Source organism: Candoia aspera, chromosome 5, assembly GCF_035149785.1.
Source record: "Candoia aspera isolate rCanAsp1 chromosome 5, rCanAsp1.hap2, whole genome shotgun sequence".
In the NCBI taxonomy this organism is placed as follows: domain Eukaryota; kingdom Metazoa; phylum Chordata; class Lepidosauria; order Squamata; family Boidae; genus Candoia; species Candoia aspera.
Window position 1 is genome coordinate 61459005 of NC_086157.1, and position 23505 is coordinate 61482509.

At 36.0% G+C, this 23505-nt stretch overlaps 2 protein-coding genes across 3 annotated transcripts in view; one reads left to right on the forward strand and one right to left on the reverse strand.

Moving 5' to 3' along the window:
- The window catches only part of DOP1B (DOP1 leucine zipper like protein B), a 59910-nt gene extending 40430 nt beyond the window's left edge, over nt 1-19480 (reverse strand). Inside the window, exons 1-9 of one of the 2 annotated variants that reach the window (XM_063305380.1) lie at nt 19364-19480; nt 14460-14629; nt 11927-12108; nt 10912-11082; nt 9437-9626; nt 5326-5424; nt 3234-3357; nt 1150-1259; nt 428-542 (exon numbers count right to left, since the gene is read on the reverse strand). In XM_063305380.1, coding sequence (XP_063161450.1) covers nt 428-542; nt 1150-1259; nt 3234-3357; nt 5326-5424; nt 9437-9626; nt 10912-11082; nt 11927-12108; nt 14460-14597 — 1129 coding nt within the window. In that variant the 5' untranslated portion in view covers nt 14598-14629; nt 19364-19480. The remainder of the gene's footprint in view (nt 1-427; nt 543-1149; nt 1260-3233; nt 3358-5325; nt 5425-9436; nt 9627-10911; nt 11083-11926; nt 12109-14459; nt 14630-19363) is intronic. The other variant, XM_063305382.1, reaches the window with a different exon arrangement.
- A 55-nt stretch (nt 19481-19535) lies between these two features.
- SETD4 (SET domain containing 4) overlaps nt 19536-23505 on the forward strand; it is a 32197-nt gene continuing 28227 nt past the window's right edge. The window contains exon 1 of the mRNA XM_063305378.1: nt 19536-19684. Coding sequence (XP_063161448.1) covers nt 19682-19684 — 3 coding nt within the window. The 5' untranslated portion in view covers nt 19536-19681. The remainder of the gene's footprint in view (nt 19685-23505) is intronic.

The window sequence follows — 23505 nt, forward strand, 5'->3', positions numbered from 1 at the left end:
CTGACTTACATTTTTTACATACTTTTTCATTTGTTGGTATCTGCTCTCAGACCAAGGAAGTATCCTATCTTCTCTTAGTTAAACAACTGGAAAGATCTGCCTATACCATTTTCTCAACCTATGACAGACACCTAGCAACATTAACCATGATACAGTATATTAAGTCTATGAATGAAGACAGGAAAATCAGAAAACAAGCTAAGGAGAATTATGCGGTATTCTTTCCATGTCATATACAAATTAATATTCAGTTCATTTCTTAAGAAATGAATTTAAGAAATGTAAAATTTAAAGTTGTAATATTAGATAACATTAAATTAAAATGATTGACAAACGTCTATGTTACTAATAAACTATTAGGAACCTGCAATTTCCCATACTGTGGCTTAGCATATTTAGTGCTTGAAGAAATGCATCTTTCTCTTACCTATTTCAGGCTTATCAAGTAGGCTTATGAGGATGCGGAACGGTTTCAAATATGCATGGTGCTGTTCTTCCAAGTCAGATTCTGAAAATTTCTGATGTAGTAGTTCAATCAAACCCTAATAATCACCAAAATATTGACAACAGTGCAAATTATCAGCATTGTGCACTTCTCTACCTTTTAAGTAATTATTTCTTAGCAAAATGCTATCAAAACCTAATTAAAAAGAAAGAAGAGCAATCTGAAACATTCAACACTATTTTCAGAATGACACATGAGTAAGTTAATAGTACAGCACTCCTGCAGCAGAGGGAAAAACACTGCATTTTTGTGCAGGTACAACTGAAATAATCTAAGATTTTAAGAATAAAAAAAAATTTTTTTTTTTTAATCCAGTTAATAAAATTTTATCCAGTTAATCCAGCCCAGAGCGTAAAATCAATTGAAGACCATTTTTCTCCTGAAGTTCCAGAATTCTCAGTGCTTTCTTTTTGATCTTGCTTTGGCAGAACACTATTCCACTGCATTTAGTGACTTGACAAGGTCACTTCTTTCTAATATGTTACAACTGGAACTGAATGGGAACCACTCATCCCATGTAAGATTCTGAAAGCTGCTACTATATACTAGTAGCTAGAACCAATAGCAATGATAATTTATTAACATAATATTAGACTGTCACCACTTAATAAACTCATCCTTTAAAGAGTATTATATAGACCTACCTCAACCAAAAGTTCTTTGGAATATTTTTCAAAAAAATTGCGGGTATAATCTTCTAAAGATGTGTTAATAGATAAATCTGGTACAGAACTACTTCCTTTGATATCAGTACCTAAAAAAAGATAATTATAACTAGACAAAATAAAAAAATACAATATAGCATTATAGTTTTAATTAATAAGACAAGAAATCACAGCAAAAGATGAGCAGCTTTCTTCCCCAGAGCTATTTCTTGCCATTAGGAGCAGCTTCAGCATAGAATCTGTTGCGTTTGGTAACAGGAGGACTAGGTTCTTTCTCCTAGTCATTTTTCATGCCATAATTTGATTAGTGGCAGGAGATTTTGAAGGAGATTCTCACAGCAGAAAATATAAAATGCAACTGCCTTCTATAAATGGCTTGAGAGAGTGTGAGAAGAAGACTAAATCATGTCTATGCAGAGCTATGCTCAGAAAAAGAGAGACTTGAAACAGGAGAGTACCATTTAATTAGCTGGATGTAAAGACTCGCTTCCCTGAATTATAATAGGAGACTAGTTTCTAGCTATTTTTGCCAAACATCTGGAAGGTTCTTGCCCAACTCAGGACAGCTTGACAGGAGGACTATGTACATGCATAATTTAATTCTAGAAGGGGTAATACCCATAATACAATCTGTTACTCACAGGTACAACATGAACTAGACTTCTGTCACTTATACAGAATTATATTAAACTAAAAATAGCTTTAATGGATATAATACTCATACCATGAAGATAGTCATACTATCTTTTGGGCTTTATGTGAACTTACCTAATCAAATACAATGCTTTACAGTAATAATTAAACCTACCCTTCAAATTCTTGAACAAAAATTAACATTTCAGCTAGTTGCGTAGCAGTTGCTTCAAAATAAACAGAAATCAAATATGCAAAGAGAACAACAATTCTATAGTTGAGAAAACATGAACAGGAGCATTAAAGTTATAATGTAAAGAAAACCCAATTCGAAAGCTGACTAAAATCAAATAATTTCTTGCTAACTGAAATAATGAATTTAAAACTAATTAGTAACATATCTTCATTTAATATAAAACAGAACTGATGGTATTAATTTAATGTGAAGCTACATCCCAAATATAATTTTATATAGTCATAATTTGTACAGAGGGAAAAATATTCAGTCATGTAAATAATTATTTATCTATGGGTGGGTATCAAAAACTATGATGCTAGACATTTTTTCTTTACACAGAATTGTAAAGAAGTAATAGACCTAGTTGTCCAATATCTGAATCAGCCCCATCTAGCTTCATCTACTCCGGCTAGAGCACTCTCACTGAGCACTTGGCCTTGTAAAGGCAATAGCATAATATATCAGTACAGCAGCAAGCTAAAATTTGCCTAAACAGCCTGGCAGATGCTTATTTGAAGGAATTTTTCCTAGCTTAACACAGTGGTCAGGATTGAACCTTATCAGTATACAAAGCATATTCTCTATCATTTATCGACAGCCATGATTGAGTGAAGAGTATAGACATTAATCCATAGTCAACAGCCAGTTGTCTGTAGAATTTGCCAAGCTATAAAAGAATAACTAATTAATGAATAACCAATAATCCAGTTTTACCGCTAATTTCTGGCTACATTCACATATAATGTTAACTCTGGACTTGATCAACAGTTTTTGAAAGAGCTATAGCAGTCTAGTTAATAGATAATGTTACGACATAATAACACTACATTTAGCTTGTCAGGGTTCACAGAACGAATCCTAATATTACAGACTAAAGTTTTTTCTTCATTTATGATTTTATTCTCATTATTCTTGGTCAAATCCATTACTATCATAGAATTCTTGTGCAAACAAGCTTTTCCATGCACGTCACTAGAAGTGTAACTTTGCATACACAAGGAGGTGTGCATATGATACTTCCCTTCCAATGAATTAATTGAGGACAAAGAATAACAGAGATATTTTTGTAAGCATATAAGCTAGATCACTGCACCACTATTTGAGGTTTAATATCCCAAAAGCTATCTTATTCTGAAAATTAATTCATAAGAATTAAATAATGTAAAAATAATAACTATATGTTGTACCATACCTAGCAACCATGAATATAGCCTTCTGTTTAGTGACATATCTCTTCTTAAGAGAGTTTGGACAGCTGCTGACAGAAGATGAACTACATCAGACCTAAACAGTGGAACAGCACTTTCATTTGGGTCCTAAACAAAGAACCAATAAGTAAGCGAAAGGCACGTCTTTTAACAAAATTTAAAACACAACAGAAAATGCAGAAGCAAACCACATAATATGACAGTAAAACACCAGCAACATTAAGAGTATTATCATTCACACAATTCATGACTCCTATACCTAATTCACAATCTGTAAAGAAAAGGTTAAGGGTTGTATTAGATAGCAGTGAGTTGCCTACAAACTACTGTTTTGTAACCTACGCCTATTAAGCTGTTGATCTATTTTTTCAATATATTGCTATATTGCTTCCCATGAAGCCACATCTTGAAGCAGTTTAAAAATACGAAATATAAGTTATTAAAATAAATGTATTAAAACAATATAAGATATATTCATTAAAAAAGAATGATTTCTGGCATTCATTTTTAATTGTTTTGTGGGGGCAGGGTGAAATGAGAACCAAACTAAATCATTCATAAGAATGTAAAAGCTGCCTTGCTAGATTGGGCCAAGGTTCATTTTAACCCATCATTTTATTTCTCACAGTGGCTGGCCAGCAGGAGATGGAGACCTGCCTCTCTCCCACTGTTATTTCTCTGCAACCAGGTTTTGAAGAAATACTGCCACTGACCTGGAGGTAACACTGAGTCAAGTCTGTCTTGAGAGGATACCACCAGAACCTGGTGATTTGTTACAGTGTAATCTCTAAACATATCCAAAAGTATGTTCTTGTTACCTTGATTTGCCCCAGTTGCTCCAACTCCCTCCTTGAGAAACTCAGTACACATCATATAGCTTCAATAATAAGGGCAGAAGCAAATAATTTATCTGGTTTCTCCTGACTGATTTTGTGCTTCAATTATATATATATATTTAAAGTTCTTATAAGTTCCCCCTTATTTAATTATGTATATTTGGGCCATATGCTTCTCTTTTTCTGAATTCCTATTATTACCTTATACTTTTCTGCCCAAGTTTGTGCTCCTTTTTGTCTCCTAGTTAGAAAAGGATTTCCGGTTCTGGAATAGAATTCCATTTCTTCATAATTTAAATAACCTCTGGGGACTAGGAAGAGATTTGTCCCTCTTTACTTTTCCTTTCAGTCTCTTTTTCATCTCTCCCCTCCTTTTTAAGAAGTTTTCCCTTTTGTATCAAATATGGTTGTCTTGGTCCCTGCTGGCTGTTCCCCATGCACATATACAGGTATGCAATAATGCAATAGCATTATCGTCACTGTTTCCTATTGGTTACACAACAGTTACATCTTGCACCAGATATAGGATTAAGTCTTGACTACTCTTTAAAACAAAGGAATCTGTACATTCATCCAGGAAAGGCTGGATGATGAGGCAGAGTTGCAGTATGCATCTAAAGGACTAGTTACCTCCTGGGTTTAAAGGAAAACACATATACAACTCTCTTAGCATACACTCAGCAAAAGTTTATTTGAAGTGTATGTGGGAAGTGGGAATGATACTGAAAAAACAAAAAACAAAATCAGTCCTAGACTTGGCTGGTATATACAGAAAATGTACCAATAGCCAGTGTCTATGCAATATTAAATAACAAATTCAATTTTCTGCGAAAGAACAACACTGATTACTATACCTTCCCAAGATGATTAAAAATATTGTATCTGGTAGTATTATTATTATTTAAATTATTTTTAGACTGTCTTTAATAAATGTATTACTCTGGTCAGGACTGTGTTAAGTGCATCTGGAAGGACAGTTCCAAATCTTTTGGAAATTGGAGTCCCAACCTATTTGGTTTCTCGTAACATAAATCTTAGCCTCAAATAGTAAACATCAGGTTACTGAACACAAAGGTACACACGAGTAACTGACCAGGAACCCTTCATGGTATTTGGTAAACAACTGATTTATCAATACATAATGATTCCTCAGGCTTAAATAACATGTCTTGTGCCATTTTCCTTAGAGTTTGCAATGTAAATTCAAGCCAAAATAATAGAATAAAAATAATTTGCTTACCAAAGAAGAATATAATGGGAAGAAGAAGAGAACCAGTTCCAAAGTGTTTCTTTGTACAAGAACATTTGAATCCAGCATTGACCCACAAATAGCTTGTATCTAGAACAAAAATGAAGTAACAAGAGGAGTTATCAATTATCACCCTGTGGTAATTGTACCAGATAGGTTGATTCAAAGTAGAGGTTGTGATCCTGAAGATACAATGGTGCCAGACCACATATGACTTTATAGGGCAACAGCAGTACTTTGAATTGCACTCAGAAACCTATCAGCAACCAGTGCAGAGCCTTTTGCAGGTAACACCTGTCAATAACTGGACTGCAGCATTTTGTACCAACTGCAGCCCAAAGCATCTGCTGCAGGCCCTGTACTAGAAAAGGGCATGGTTACAAGCTTAAGTCAAAGTTTCTGAACTTATGTTTGACAAGTTTCTAATCGACATTATTATGAACATAAACTGAGGAAACAACCACAATTCAGGGCATCTTCCATTCAAAAGAACTAAGTTCCTCATATAAACAGCTTGGTAAGAATCCTTAAAAATATAGCATTTTTTCTTTCAGAAACCTGCTCTGGGATAATGGTTCATTATATGACATAGCTTGCATTCTCATTTTCAGTAAACATAATGCTCTTTAGTTAAAAAAAAAGTGGAAAGTAAGCCATACTTGTGCTAAATGCAATATTCCCAACCAATTTGGAACCTTTGGTCAACATAGTAGAAGTTTCACAAGCCAAGTTTCATCCTAATTATGTTCATGTTTTTCTATGCAAGCTAGGGTAGATATAGAGACTACCTTGAACAGCAACATACTATTGCCTGCATTTCACCAAAGCAGGAGGCATACATACTAACATAATGTGCAAAAAGTCATAAAGAACAAAGTTGGGAAGTGTGGGACAGCTTTGTGCCAGGCAGGAAATGTGCAAACCGTATTTTTGCTTTTCAAGAAGTAATTGAGAAATATCTGAATGTGAGAAAGAAATGTAACTATGTGTTTGCTGATTGAGGAAAGGTGTATTATAAAGTGAGTAAGCTTGAATTATGAGGGGACGCGGTGGCGCTGCGGGTTAAACCGCTGAGCTGTCGATCGGAAGGTCGGCGGTTCGAAACCGCGCGGCGGGGTGAGCTCCCGTTGCTCGTCCCAGCTCCTGCACACCAAGCAGTTCGAAAACATGCAAATGTGAGTAGATTAATTGGTACTGCTTCGGCGGGAAGGTAACGGCGTTCCGTGAGTCATGCTGGCCACATGACCCGGAAGTGTCCCTAGGGACAACGCCGGCTCTAAGGCTTAGAAATGGAGATGAGCACCGCCCCCTAGAGTCGGACACGACTGGACTTTACGTCAAGGGAAACCTTTACCTTTACCTTTACCTAAGCTTGAATTATGGATGTTTTCCATGAATATGGATTACTGAATGCATAAGAAAGACAAAGATAATGGAAACAAAGCACTGACAAAAATAGCAAATGGTTTAACATTGAGCTGGGAATAAGATAAGAATGTGTTATGGCCCCCCGTTTGTTTAATGTACTTAAAGGGAAATGTATAAAGAATGTATGTGGTGACATTAAGGGGGAATTATCTGAGGATATGAATGTATGAATACTTCTTTGTTGACAAGTTTACTAAATATGGTAAAATGGATGGTTACCTCTGAATAATTTATTTGAATGTTATATAAACTGTATGATGAAACAAAGTATATGAAATTATAATTAATGTGTCAAAGACCAAGGAAGTTGTGTTTGTCAGGGAAAATGGACTGAACAATTGCAAATGATACATAAATGGTGAAAATCAAGAGCAACTAGATGAATTTGTGTTCCTTGGTAAAATGTTTACTAAATATGGTGAAATGGATGAGGAATTTTAAGATTACAAAAGCTGGCAGAAACATGGTAGCAGTATGTGGTCTGTTGCATGGAATAAATGATTAAAAAAGAACAAGCAGTGAAGTTAAAATTGTTGTGTATAACAGTGTACTTCTTCTCCCGTTTGGTCTAGTGGTTAAGGTGCTCGGCTAGAAACTAGGAGTCTGTGAGTTCTAGTCCTGCCTTAGGTATGAAAACTGGCTGGGTGACCTTTGGCCAGTCACTCTTTCTCAGCCCAACTCACCTCACAGGGTTGTTGTTGTAGGGAAAATAGGAGGAGGAAGGAATATTAGGTTAGGTATGTTCACCACCTTGAGTTATTTATGAAAATAATAAAGGTGGGATAAAAATAAATAAATAAATATGGAAGTGATAGATCAGTATGATAGGAGAAACATTGTAGGATGTAATAGGAATAACTATTTCTTGTTTTTCATACGCTTCTTAAATAGGTTCAAGAATGGATGCTGAAATAACACGGACTGACTACAGAAATGGGTGATCACTATGAAAGAAGAACTTTGTGGTGATTTGTTTATATGGAGAGAATTATGAGAATCAAATCACAAGATGAATCTATGAAGAGGAAGAAAGTTGTGGTTGGATGGAACTGATGAGATCCTCAAAAAGAGAGAAGTGAGAAATTAAACAAACGACCCTGTATGCAGTGATGTATGGGATGTGGTAGAAACAAGGATAGAAGGATATACAGAACTGTAGTGAATGATGCTGATGAAACTGTCTTCTTTTTTTCTTATCTTCAGCCTTTCTTTGGCTAATTATATCCTATTTCTTTTCTGTGCTACGCATAATGTTGTACAGAAATGGAATAGTATGATAGGTATGCATGCATGCATTCTCCATCTCCATGTTGCATAAATAGTTACACAAGGGCTTAGGCACACTTGAGCAGGGAATTAACATTTAAATGTTACACAAAACTCCATGGAATGCAGTCACTGGTTCTAATTAGTATGATAGTTATGGAAAGAACATACAAATTGTAACGAGTAATAGACTGAATTTTAATGAGCACATATTTGCTATGCGTTGCATAGAAAATAAATGCTTAAGACAAATACAACAGCTACATTTGTGTATCTTGTTCTGAAATATCTGGAATTATTTCAAAAGAGGTTAGGACATTGCACTAAACTGGAACATCTTTTCTACAGTTTTCTAGTATGACTAAAAACTGGACAAATATTGAGTATTGATGACTAACCTAATTCAGCACAATGGCACTAGTAACAGACATTTAAAGGTATCTGCCTGGGACTGCAAACGTACAGCGAGCAGGAGAAAACTTGCTTTGGCAGCTTCCATCAAGTGAGATTTATTTTCGCTATGTTAACTAGCAAGACTTTATGTATTACAGCAGACAATATTTTAAAATAAATAAAACAAGTTTGTATTCTTTGAGTAAAACTAAGAGAAAATGGGCATAGATAATAACAATAATCATGTACAAATAGCAAAAATTAGAAACCTATATTTTTTATTAAACAAATCTCATAGTTTTGACAGTAACATAGAGTATCAATTAGTGTCAAGTTCTGCAAGGCAACTTCATTTTCTTGAAAGATATTTATTGTAATAGGGCAATGTAACTGAATCTTGAAAGCCCCTCAAAGCAATTCTCCAGATCAACTTATACCTAGTATAATTAAGATGGAGTTACTTTGAGTCTCTTTGTCATATTTCCCCTCTTCCATGGACTAAGGAATCTTTTTTTTGTAATGGCCCAACTCTCTCCTGTAATGGTTTTTCTCCCTACTGCATGTTCCAAGGATCTGCTAGTCATTTCATCATAGTATGTCTTCCTGCTATCTATGCTACCATTCCACTCTGTATGTCAGTGAAGAACCAATTGGAGGATATAGGTTCATGCAGAAGGCAGCTGGGCCTTCACCCTAAATCTTTCCAAAATTTCTTGAGTGTCAAAGAGCTGTGAGAGCCCAATACTACCTATTTCTACCAATTCATTTATATCACTGTGGTAATAAATTAGAGGTGACAAAGAAAGTGAAGAATTGCCACACTTATCTATAAAATCCAATCAGAAAGAATAGCCCCTGTGAATAGACAATTTTCAGCAATTCTGAATTATGAAAATGCAAATGAAGGGAGTTATATTACTTCTCCAAGTGTATGATTTTATATGCAATTTTCCCATGTTTCTTTCATTATTTATTTATAATATAAAAACCAGAAATTATTTGTTATTTAACTTACTGTGAGATTAACATCAGTTCCCATTACATAATTCTGCTGCTTTCCAGGTATTGCTCTGTTGATATGACTGACAACAAAAAGGGAAGCAGGTAGTCTTACAGAAGGGCTAACCAAGACACTGCCCCACAAGGCTGAATAAAACACTTCTTTGCCAATTACCAGGGACAACTTCACAAGCAAAGCATCAGTCCTGTAAAGAGATTACGTTGTTACAAAATTAAAGTAAATTAATTTTGTACAAGCTAAAATTGATTATTATACAAATTAAATAATGTATTTTTGGCAATGTTTGGAAAATAGAGCAGAAATCGAAGGAGATCTCCAGACTACAGCAGCTCTACATTGAAGGTAGAGGCTTTCATTTCAAATCTAATATTAATTTACAAGATCTTTACATAAAAGAAGTAACTTAGTAAACGCTAAAAGCAAGAATTTTCTGAAAACAGACAACATTTCATCTAAATAGGGTAGATCTTTTTCAGTCTTGCTTCTAGCCTAGTATTAGGATAGAAACTACCTGACATGGCCAGAGTGGTAATTGATTTCTATTGGGAAATAAAATGAGGTCTAGGGCAGTGAGGGTGGTGGAGGACGATAATTCTTTTAGTTCTTCTGGATCTCTCAAAAGTTCTTTAGTACTGATGATCATAATATTATGTGATGGGAATTTTGTATTATTCTTGTTCCCAAAGAAAGGAGATAATTGATAATTTCTTTGCTTTATACTTATACCACATTTTGTTCCCTAAACTATTCAACAACAACTTGAACCTGGCAGGTGAAGTAATTCTTGATTTACACTGAAGAATCATCAATATTTGGATCTACCATGTTCTCAATAATCTCTACTATTGGGTTTTAACTCCTAAACTACTGTTTGCATGAAAAGCTACATGGAACAGAACTGAATCTTAATCTATTGAAGGTTTTTTTGCTGACAAGAGTGTGTGCTTCAAGTCTTTAATTGACTAGATTATAGCTTGCCTGATATTGACTTAGTGTACTGAATGAATCTAGCCATTGTGGATTATAAACCATGGTGTGAGTGCAGATAACTGGTTCATTTAATAAACTATACTTATGTGTAAAATGTTCCATTTTGGATGTTACTTTGAATTTTGTTTGCTATTTATATTTTTCCTAGCTATGTTAATGTTTCTTCATCATGACTATGATTATGGTCTGTTGCATATGTTATCTTGTACAACCTTTAATTACTATTTAATTCCCAGTATATACCAGAGAAAACTTGATCATCTGCACTTAAGCTTCTGCTTAATATATGGCCCTGACCAAATAACAGAAGAAGATGTAGTACTGCATTCCTGGCTTTATTTTTAGTAGCTTATCTTCCCCTGGACCAATTCCCACTGTAGGCATGGAATGAAAAGTAGCTGTAATTTGGAGATTCCTGCTAAATAGAGTTAAAATGTATTTCAGTTTTTTTACTTTTTTATGTGAAAGAAATACCTTACCTTTCATAGAATTCTGACCCTTCCTCCAAACCAGGCAAAAGGCCAATTAAGAAGGCCTGAAGACTGGGCAGAAGAGATTTCTGGAGTGGAAGAAAATAATTTTCGTACAAATCGAGCAAGACAGGTTTCACTGACAGTGCTGCAGCTCCAAGCAATGGAAAAAGGCCTGAGCTGGAGAGACACAGAGAGGTATAGGGCAAAATCAATCTTTGCCTGTGTTATCTTGGATACTAAACTATAAACTATTATGAGGACAAGCTAAAATGAATCTGTCATCCCCTTTTTGAGAGGATTGGAAGTTTTGCTTTTACGTATTTTATGTTGATTATAAAATGTTCTGATATGCAAACTAAGGAAATTGTGATTAGACATAAGTGTAATTTCTCCAAACTAGTCAACTATAGTTGATTAAGTTGACCTTTTTCATCAAGCTCATAGTTTATATTAACCATAATTAAAATTCAAGCAAAGCTGTAATTAATCTAAGAGATATCTGGTGTTCTCAGAATAGCCAGAGCTGAAGGAAGAGAGGCAATTGGAACCTGCAATCCTAAGCTATACTATATTTCCCCATACTAAGTATGGTTTAACATTACACACTAATATACCAATTAATGAGGATTCCTAACACCATCTAACTTAAGAATGTACTGAACCATTTCACAGAAATTTAAGTTAGTTTGAAGGATCTAGCAGGGGAGCGCAGCTATCATATACCCTTGACTGAAGATCAGTACACTCCTTCTATCTGGGATGGACATCCTCTTCCACTGAGCGTGCAGCTTTAGGAGGGATGCACATGGAGCAGTTAGGGAGGAAGGGGACACCTGCCTAGCCAGCCAGATCAGCCGAATCAACCCTGGCGATCAACGGGGTGACAGTTGTTGCAGCCAGATCACCCTCACATCCACAGAAATTTATTTAGAAACAATTTCCACTAACTGGGCCTTACCTAGAAGATAATGGAGATAGGACTGTCATTAAAACTTGGCTTTAAAAAATCCTCAAAGCTTACCTGTACAGAAATAGGTCCTTTGCAAGCCATTTTGTTCCAATAATTTTAAATATTATTTCATAGGACTCTAATGCTTTTATATGCACGCCACTAGGTAAGGCTGGATGTAAACATTGAGACAATCTTTTGCTGATAATCAAGCGTCTTGGTAAGAGGGAATACTTCAAATTACTTTGAAGAGCCTGTAAAATAATGGTGAGAATTACATATTAAATTTGCATCACCATGAATTAGGAACCAAAGCAATGTTTTTATTTAAGAGAATTAAAATGAAGAAGCTTTCCCCAATAGAGTTCCAGAGATCTTTATAAAAACTGATCACAAAACCCTTGGGTGTGTCTTGTAATATCTGTATCTATTATTTAATATATCACTTCACCAGAATGAATCCCTAAACCAATTATGACATCTTAAAAATAATAACTTTTGTCACGTAAACCTCATCAGCAAGAGCAAATACTGCAACTGTCAAGAATCCTTACCTACTAAGTGAACATTTTTCAAGTATCATAATGACCTGCAGAAAATGGCTACTCTCACACATATGAAAAGGGTAGGATGGGAGAGGTTAAGAAAAGTTTTAAAACATGCAAACACAATTGGCTATGCAAGAAATAAAAATACATTGTTTCCTTTCTCTGTAACAGTAGGAAATACTGCACTGAAACCATTACATAAATAAATAGCCGTTTTACAAAGTTCTCTTTTAATAGCCAGTAAAATAATGATTCTATTTCTGTTCTTCAGAAAAGCAAGGATTTAAAAATATTTATGACTGCTATTCATATAAGGAAGAAATACAAAGAGAGCATACATTTTTGAACCTATCTTGTAATTATACCCTGGAACCACATTCACCTAGACTTGTTACTTTTCTAAAGAAACCAACATGATTAATTACAGCCCCATGTGAAGTATCTCCCCTAGGAATTTTTATAACAAAACTGTTTTCTAGTAACAAAATTAAATATAATTTGGCAGGGGAAAAAGTATAGCTATATTCATTCTTAGAATTGCAATTACATTGGAAGGAAATAAACATACACAGAAAACACACAATAAATTGTTCTAAGATAGTGAAACAATGAAATCTGAAATAAAATATGGTAAGAGTGATGTCTATGTGCAGCCTAAGAATACTGAAGGAATCAAAAGGCCTTTTAATGAGTATCGCTAATATTGGCCACAGAGGTAGGAAGACAGGAGCTCTCTTTAATCTCACTGTATTTAGTACTTGGAAGGACCCCAAATATACAAAAACCAATCATCTCCCAAGCCGTAATAAGGTTTATATTTGGTAAAGTAAACTTTACTCTCTGTTTAGACTTCAGCCTCTTATGGCAACATGTGCCTGTTTTGACAATGCCCCTCTAAAAAAAGAGACAAAAAGGATGTCTAGTATTTGAAAAGAGTCCTCTTTTCAGATCAAATGTAACAGCATTTGAATCATTTTGAAGGTAAAAATGTATCATGTTTTTAATAAATAAAAACTAACAATATAGGCAGATAAAAGCTAACGCTACAATTTCATAAATATATGATTAAAATATATTTTTCTAAAAAAGAGGCATTATATTAACATTGTAGATGAAGGAGATGACAATGATCTACAGTTTTACACTTCAGTCACATGAGATTTTCTTTCCATAATGCATGTTTTTATTTCTCCATTTTGCACTCGATTTAGGAAAATAACAGACATTACAACATGGCAAAAGATCACTGACTACAGTAGTATTTCTTGGCAGGTATAAGATAGTGATTTCTGATTTACTATAACTTTTTTTTTAACTGTTATTCTCCTGACCTATGTGTGCATGTTTTCAATTCAGTCTTGACTCCTGGCAACTCCCTGGACAATTCCGTGTGGTTTACTTGGCAAGATTTTCAGAAGTGGTTTGCCATTGTTTTCTTTGTAGGGCTGAGAAAGGACTCACCCAGCTGGCTTTGTGCCTAAGGCAGGATTAGAACTCCCAGTGTCCCAGTTTCTAGCCTGGTGCTTTAACCACTACACCAAACTGGCTCTCATCACCTGCCTTATAAAGTTGGTTTAATATTTCTTATTTATTCTTCATACAAGCTTTTAAATGCTTATATAGAGAGAACCATTTGTTCTTCGCTTAAAACCAGCATAAAGAACAAGATTCTATATCAAAGAATCCTTCTCTATGTTGAAAGAGACACTAACAACCATACAATATTCCTCCAATGTACTTGAAATAATATAATATTTCAATTCTCCCAGAAAGTTAGGATCTGATTTTTGTAACTGTTTTCTAGTTTTGAAAAAATACTAGTAGCTTCTAAGTTTTTAATTATAAGAGACATTTTATTGTAGATTTATTTATTAATTATTCAAATTTCTCTTACCACCCATCTCCCCCCAAGGAGTGGGACTCTGGGAGATCTTTTAATATTGTACCATCCATACTTTATTCATTAAAAATAATTTAGATAGATGATACTGCTACCTTCTTAACAGAAGTTATTAAAAAAAACTTGTAAATAATAATAAAAAAGACAGATACTATACCTTGTTGAGTTTCCCAAGAGAAGATATGAGATCTGCCCATTCACTTGAAGATTCAAAGTTCCTCAAAGCTTTATCAATTGCTGAAGAATAATTTCTGTACCTATAATCACCAAGCAGCTCCTGCTCTCCGGGATCCATTTTAAATGGTCATATCAAAATGATGTGAAGAACTAAAAGCAAAACTCTGATAAGTTTCCATGTTATAGATATATGTCTGTAAATATTTTTAATAAAAATGAAAAATTGAAAGAAAAAGTAAGAAATTATTTTTATGCTCAGTATAAAATGCTAAACTCTATAAAAAGCTGAAATACTATGGCTTTGGTATAGTTCAGTATTTGGAACGCTCAATATGCGTAAATATTGCTCACTTTACTTTCACAGGCAACTGTGGAATTAAGAGGCTTACTCATAAATTATTTTACTGAAAACAGTAATATAATATTACATTCTGAAAGTATGTTCATATAAGTAAATGCACATTTTATTTTCTAGCTGTGGTTTATTTTTGTAAATATTCAGAGAAATAAATGTAGAGATAATTTTAGTAAACTAATTACACTAAATTGAAATTATTTTATTTCATGGAATTACATATAAATAAGCATTAAACATTTTCTTCATGTATTAATGACCAAGTTAACAACTAACTTAAAGAAAATAACATAAAATGTCAATACTGGAAGCTGATTTTTTAATTTAAGAGAGTGCGGCATGTAATTACTTGAGAAAATATCATTTACATCATCATGTGATTTTTAGGAAAACACATTTTAAATCAATAAAACCTATCAGGGAGAACAATCTTTTAAGACCTTTTCATAGCATGAACTATAGTCACTTTCTAGTATGCCTAGCAGGGATGGCTCCAGTAGGCATGGCGCTGATACTTGATTGGATGAGAGAATGTAATTGACATTGTTAGTTTGAGTTAATGATACTGAATACAAATAGTAAAAAAATTGGATATGCAGATTTGGTGACATGTATCAATAGATTACAACAATGTGCTATGTGTTTGGATAACTTTAAAAACTTCTGTGAATTCAGACAAGTACAGGGAAATTATTTACTACTTACTATTCCCTTGTTATAACAAGTTCATTACCTGCCAGTTGGTTTCCAGACACAATTCTAAAATGAAATTAGTTGAAAGGCCAGCTTCTCCAATATGTCCTTCAAGAAAGGCTGTTTCTTTTCTACGTGACAGAAAAACAGTAAAATGTATTGAATTCTGTTATTAGAGAAGCTGTTCTTTACTTTTCTATTGGTAATCCTGCTTGGTCAGGTCTTTTGTTTTACCGAGATAACATGTTCATGTGCTGTGGGTTTTTTATGCTGTTTTTATCTGCTTTTGATATAACTGGATTAATCTTTTGATAATAATTGCTTTTACTAGTGATTTCTTATATTGCAATTGCATAATATTATTAAAGACTAACTATTGTGAAACAATGAGGTAAGTTTTTATATAGGAGCTATTATCATTATCATGCCTCAGAACACAGTAAAGGTAAACTGATATAGATAGTAAAACAGTTATTAGTTAAGATTTCAGAGACTTTTGAAGTGGTATGGCTATTATAAAACTAATACATAATAATAATGTGGCATCTACTCTGCATCTATTTCTGTAAAATATCCTGAAATTTGAAATTCTTTACATATTAACAAATGTATTGTTTTCCTAGCAGTAGGAAGAATAGGAAGACTGGCAATAACATCAAGGTATCCATTTTTATCAATTGTGTTACTACTTGTATAATCTTAAACCATTTTCTCATTTCAGCATTTCTAGAAGGCTCGGCAATGTCCTGGTTTTGCTCAGTATGTAGCATTACCATTGTAATAGGGATTATAATATTATACACATTTGCAGTTCATGGCTAAGAGACAGCATTACATAGTTAAGTGACTATGTGCATCTCACATTTAAGTCCAAAATTCTGTCACACTGATATAATTCATTTTTTGCCATTTTTTCCATTTTTAATATATGGAATAAGCAATGTTCATATTTTAATTGCTGAACTGTAAGGCTTGTATAACTTTTCAAAAGTTTTAATTTTGAAACTGCAAATTTAACTTTAGAAAAGGTTTTTTATCTGAACATATTCACAAAAATATACAATTATATATAAATAATAACATCCAGGACAGCAGTTGGAAAGGCTAATTATGTAAGAGTAGATGCATATGCTGGATTGGTCTTAGATGTTACTGAGAATCCTGAGTGCCTAAAATTAGTTTAAGTCTCAATCGAAGCAAATATTTGTAGCTCAGGGTTGAACTGTGGAGTCCTTGGTGCTCTCTGAGCCTTGTTGTTTTCTTGCAGACATTTCATTGCCAGACTAGGCAACATCTTTGCACTTAAGATGTTGCTTAGTCTGGGAATGAAACGTCTGCAAGAAAACAACAAGGCTCAGAGGCCACCAAGGACTCTACAGTTTGAAGTCCAAAAATCAGTGTGACTGGACTTCAGGTACACTACACAAATTCTAAATAGATGGGCAGAAGGTAGACACAGACCTACTGATATATTTCTGAGTAGATGCTATGAATGGTACACCTTCCTTTCTTATTTGTTTCTAGTCTCTAGCCCAGCCTTTCTTAACTTTTTGACCCTGGAGGAACCCTTGAAATATTTTTCAGGTCTCAGGGAACCCCTGCACATTCAGGCTCAAATACAGGCCAGAAGTTACAAAATTATTATATTTGTTTCATGTGTAGGCCTGTATATATGCATTAACGGTGTTCTTAAACTAAAGAATGAAACTTACCTCTTTAATGTGAAGTTGTCTGAAACTGAAATAATTTTTTAAATAAATCGTGATCTCCCAGGAAACCCCTAGTGACCTCTCACGGAACCCTGGTTGAGAAACCTTGTTCTACTCTGAGAGCTATACGTATTAATTTGTATGAGTGCACTAGATTTATGAGTTGCAGTAGAATGTTTGGGTGGATTTATGTTCAGTAATTATTTAAAAGTAGAAACCATAAAATTATTCCCACATACAATGATGATAATGGATTTTTTATATTGAAGGACAGCAAACTTCATTAAGAATCTAGAATTAAATTAAGAAACAAATTCTTGTCTGATTAAACTAAAATATATTTAGTGAATAATTATGCCTACCACTTAATACCTTTGAGAAGACAACAGCACAACATAAGCGCTATTATATTCTCAAATATCAATAATTGGAATGGAGAGGCATACAGACTCCAGTTTTGAAAGTTATGCATAACCATTGTAACAGCTAGCCAATTTCCTCCATGAATCTGTCTAATCCAAACATAGGTTTGTGGAACTATATGTTATAGCTGAGAGATCACAGAATTCTGATAAAAAATAAAGCAGATCTGACAAGACTGTAATCTGGCTATTCCAGTCATGGACGCCAGAGTGACCAACTGCAGTCGTATCAATTTCCTGGAAGCAGGATCAGGTAGTCTAGGCAAAGGGCTGAACAGCCCACCTGATGAACAACCCCTAACAGCAGAAAAGTGTGAGAAACAATGTGGGAGCTGGCCTTTAATTTAGATTAGTATCCTGCTAATATAACCACATGATAGACTTACTTTATTATGTTGATAGTTCCTTGCATTCTAAAAAACGAAGCTTTACATACTTGGTAACTATTAACCGAACTATTCAATCACAACATAATTTACCTACTGCCAGATTAAATTTTAAATAAATGCCCAAATATTAACATTCTTCATTCTCTTTTAGCAGTTGAGCACTATAACATGAAAAGCTACAACTGATAGAATTATTTGATTTTCATGGCAAATAAAATGTTTAATCTGACAATTCTAACTTGTCCATCAGACTACATCTGTAACAGTCTTGGCCTTAGTTATCTAATTATGGCAAAAGCTAACAAAAAATGCTGGACTACTATGGACTGATTTTTTAAAAAGGGAGATATTAGAGTGCTGTTTATAAAATAGACTTTTTGGTTGAAGGCAGAAAAGCTATATTATGAATAACAGCAGACCAATAATATAACATCTAAATATTATTGCTATACATTTTCTCTGCCCACGTTTCTCCATTTTGCTTACACACAGGAAACACTGCACTCTATGGTGTGATGCACTGCCCTGCAGAAATCAAATCGGCTTGCTTAAGGGAGTTGAGCAGTTTTTTTCAAGTGACTTCAACATTTCTCCTAGATTTTCAGTGGCAGCTGTAATAAATTAGGCAGCTAACAATGGTGTGTAAATAAGGCAAAGTAGATAAAAAACAATGCTCTGGTTATGCAGAAACAGCTTTCCTTTCCGTTGACAGGCTGCTGCCTCCTACTCAGCAAACAAAACCCAACAGCTGTTGCACAGCCAAATAGACCATAACAGCTGGTTCACCGGGATCAGGAGGCACCTTGTAGAATCTCGGAATCACCGGACACTCCACATACCTGCCCGAGTATACACACAACAAAAGGCAAGGAATGGTAGGGCTTCTAGATCTGCGCTGGAACAACCTGGACGATTTTTGAACGCAGATTTAGCAGCCCTAGAAAAGGGGACGCCAGAGATCTCCTTCCCCGACCATTTGTTTTGTCCTCTGGAGCAACTGGGAAGAACGGCAGCCTCAGATACCATCTGTTCCCGTGAGGGGAAGTAATACTCTGAGCTGAGGGCGGCCTACCACCCCTGAACGAGAAGAGACCAGCGCGGGCGGGGGCATTTCTCCCTCTTTGCTCAGTGGGGAAAAGAGTCCTCTGCGTGAAAGGGAGGAGAGAAGGGGGATTCCTGTCTCTCACCTCACTAATATTTGGATGCCTGAAAAGTAGGCGTCCAGAAAAAGGAACAGGAACAAGAACGGGGTACCGCATTCTGCATTTCCCCAAACCAGCTGCTTCTGCAACCGCCCAGCTTTCTTTCCGACTCACCGTCTGAAAAAGGTCGGCGCGAAATACCCAAAGCGGCCGCCGCAGCTCCCCTTTGCACAGCTGCTCCTCTTGCAGGGACGACGTGTCCCACGGCTGGGCGGGACTGAGGCAACAGCCGAAAAATAAGTGGGAGGGAGCAGAAAACAGGAGGAAGAAGCGGAATACAGTACAGAATTGCGCGTCCCCAAGGTGGCTGGACTCGGGAGCGTCACGCTTTTCTCTTCCGCAACCTGGTTGGGGAAGCACCACTTTTCAAGAGCAGCCATGGAGAGGCGGAAAACGTGGTGGTAATTACGACTTGATCATTATCCCTGAAAGATGGTAAGCTTGTTATACATACATTATTTCCGTTCCTAATTTAGTGATGCGAAGATTGACTCGCTTGTAGCTGGACACAAAGACACGCCGACCCTCCCCGTAAAGATGGTACATTCGTAAAGCGTGTCTCTGGGCTTTTGTTCGGTTCCATCTACTGTCGGAATAGGAGACTGCAACAAACTGAAAAGTTGTTTTGATAGAACTGGGGTAGTATTTGAAGTCAGATCTCTGCAGGTGGGTTTGATAGCATCGACCTGTATAATTATAAATAGGTTTCCCTTAAATCCAGCTAAGCTGCTTCTGATCCTATCCCACAGTGAACAGCGGCAGGAATGTTTTAGAAACTTTGTGCTCTTGTTTCTTTTCTTGGATATATTTATTTTTCCTACTTTAAAAAAAAACCTAAGTCACCAAGAATCATTTGAAGTTGGATGATTCTAAGTTATATAAAATAAATACATATTGCATAAATAGCAACATTTATCATGTTGCAGAGTGACCAAAGCAGAAAAACAATTATTTTTGCTAACGACTAGCATACAGCCTGAACTGTGTGTTAATGATAGTTCTTTGAATGTATTTGGAGAGAAAGGAACTCGTGTCACCTTATTTGTAATGGCAGGGTGTTTGGGACAATTCTGACAGTAGATGTTTCTTTTTAGGAATATATGGTTCGTTATGATATAACCTATTAGTTTGCCCATACTGTGCCTATGTTTCTATAATATTTTATATATATTCTTTGATTCTAAAAGAAACAGCGCTAAATTTTGGATGCCTGAAAAGTTATTTGATTTCTGTCCATCTTCCTACTCAAGTATTCAAAGGGCTAACAGGAATTAAAATACAAAACACATTTGTTGTTTATTCGTTCAGTCGCTTCCGACTCTTCTTGACTTCATGGATCATCCCACGCCAGAGCTTCCTGTCGGTTGTCACCACCCCTAGTTCCCCCAAGGTTGAATCCATCACCTCTAGAATATCATCCATCCATGTTGACCTTGGTTGGCCCCTCTTCCTTTTGCCTTCCCTAGCATCAGCATCTTCCCCACGGTATCCTGTCTTCTCATTATGTGGCCAAAGTACTTCAGTTTTGCCTTTAATATCATTCCCTCAAGTGAGCAGTCTGGCTTTATTTCCTGGAGGATGGACTGGTTTGAGCTTCTTGGAGTCCAAGGCACTCTCAGAATTCAGTTCAAAGGCATCTATCTTCCTTCACTCATCCTTCCTTATGGTTCCTTCCTTCCAGCTCTCGCAGCCAGACGTTACTACTGGGAATACCATTGCTTTAACTATGCGGACCTTTGTTGATGTCTCTGCTCTTAACCATTTTATCGAGATTTGTCATTGCTCTCCTCCCAAGAATTAAATGTCTTCTGCTTTTCTGGCTGCAGTCAGCATCTTCATTAATCTTTGCGCCTAGAAATACGAAGTCTGTCACTGCCTCTACATTTCTCCCAAGATTATGGCAACCATTTATCAGTCAAGCTGGTTGCCATAATAGTTTTTTTTGAGGTTTAACTGCAAGCCAGCTTTTGCACTTTCTTCTTTCACCTTTGTCATGAGGCTCCTCAGTTCCTCCATGCTTTCAGCTATCGAAGTGGTGTCATCAGCATATCTGAGATTGTTAATGTTTCTTCCAGCAATCTTAACCCCAGCCTTGGATTCCTCAAGCCCAGCATGTTGCACGATGTGTTCTGCGTACAAGTTGAATAGGTAGGGTGAGAATATACAACCCTGCCGCACTCCTTTCCCAACCTTAAACTAGTCCGTTGTTCCGTGGTCTGTTCTTACCGTTTCCACTTGGTCGTTATACAGATTCTTCAGGAGGCAGACAAGATGACTTGGTATCCCCATACTGCTAAGAACTTGCCACAATTTGTTATGGTCCACACAGTCAAAGGCTTTAGAATAGTCAATAAAACAGAAATAGATGTTTTTCTGAAACTCTCTGGCTTTTTCCATTATCCAGCAGATATTGGCAATTTGGTCCCTAGTTCCTCTGCCTTTTCTAAACCCAGCTTGTACATCTGGCAATTCTCGCTCCATGAATTGCTGAAGTCTACCTTGCAGGAGCTTGAGCATTACCTTGCTGGCATGTGAAATGAGTGCCACTGTTCGATAGTTTGAACATTCTTTAGTGTTTCCCTTTTTTGGTATGGTGATATAAGTTGATTTTTTTCCCAATCTGATGGCCATTCTTGTGTTTTCCAAATTTGCTGGCAATCATCTTGCAAGATTTTAAACAGTTCAGCTGGGATACCGTCATCTCCTGCTGCCTTGTTATTAGCAATGCTTCTTAAGGCCCAATCAACCTCATTCTTCAGAATGTCTTGCTCTATCTCACTGACCACACCATCAAAGCTATCCCCAATATTATCTTTCCTATATAGACCTTCTATATATTCTTGCCACCTTTTCTTGATCCCTTTTTCATCTGTTAGGTCCTTGCCATCTTTGTTTTTGATCATACCCATTTTTGCCTGGAACTTACCTCCAATGTTTCTAATTTTCTGGAAGAAGTCTCTTGTCCTTCTACTTCTGAGCCTTGCTTGTTTAAAAATAATTCCTTATCTCTTCTGGCTAACCTCTGGAATTTTGCGTTTAATTGGGCATATCTCCCCCTATCACTGTTGCCTTTTGCTTTCCTTCTTTCTTGGGCTACTTCTAGTGTCTCAGCAGACAGCCATTTTGCCTTCTTGCTTTTCTTTTTCTTTGGGATGTATTTTGTTGCTGCTTCCTGAACAATGTTGCAACTTCTGTCCATAGTTCTTCCGGGACCCTATCTACTAAATCTAGTCTCTTAAATCTATTCTTCACCTCCGCTGCATATTCATTAGGAATATTAGTGAGCTCATATCTAGCTGATCTGTGGGTCTTCCCTAATCTCTTTAGTCTGATCCTAAATTGTGCAATAAAAAGTTCATGTTCTGAACTACAGTCAGCTCCAGGTCTTGTTTTTACCGACTGTATAGATGTCTGCCACCTTTGGCTGCAAAGGATGTAATCAATCTGATTTCGGTGTTGTCCATCTGGTGAAGTCCATGTATAAAGCCATCTCTTAGGTTGTTGGAAAAGTGTTTGTTATGCAGGGTGAGTTGTCTTGGCAAAATTCTATCAGCCTATGTCCTGCTTCGTTTTGTTCTCCCAGGCCATGCTTATCTGTAATTCCAGGTGTCATTTGACCACCCACCTTAGTATTCCAGTCTCCTGTAATGAAAATAACATCTTTTAGGCGTGTTGTCCAGTAGGTGCTGCAGATCCTCATAGAACTGCTCTACTTCAGCTTCTTCAGCATCTGTGGTTGGGGCATACATTTGGATCATTGTGTTGTTAAATGGCTTACCCTGAATTCAAATTGAGATCATTCTGTTGTTTTTTGGATTGTATCCAAGCACTGCTTTAGCCACTTTACTATTAATTATGAAGGCTACTCCATTTCTTCTGTGGTCCTCTTGTCCACAGTAGAAGATCTGGTGGTCATCTGTGAAGTGGCCCATTCCAGTCCATTTCAGTTCACTGACACCCAAAATGTCTATCTTTAATCTTGACATATCTCTGGTGTACTGAACAGAACACATAGCCCAGTATAAAATTACTGTCTATCTCTACCTCTGTATCTGTCAATGTACTAACCCAGCATTTGAAGGCTGATTGGGTATGGAGAGGAACAGATTTTGGCTCAGTTCTGATAAGATTGGGTGGCTGTGGCTGTTCTGCAATTTTACGGTTGCATTTCTCCATTCAAGACAGGTGTGCAACTTGGGGGTTCTCCTGGATTCACAGCTACTGCTCAATCAGCAGGTGGCAGATATGGCCTGGAT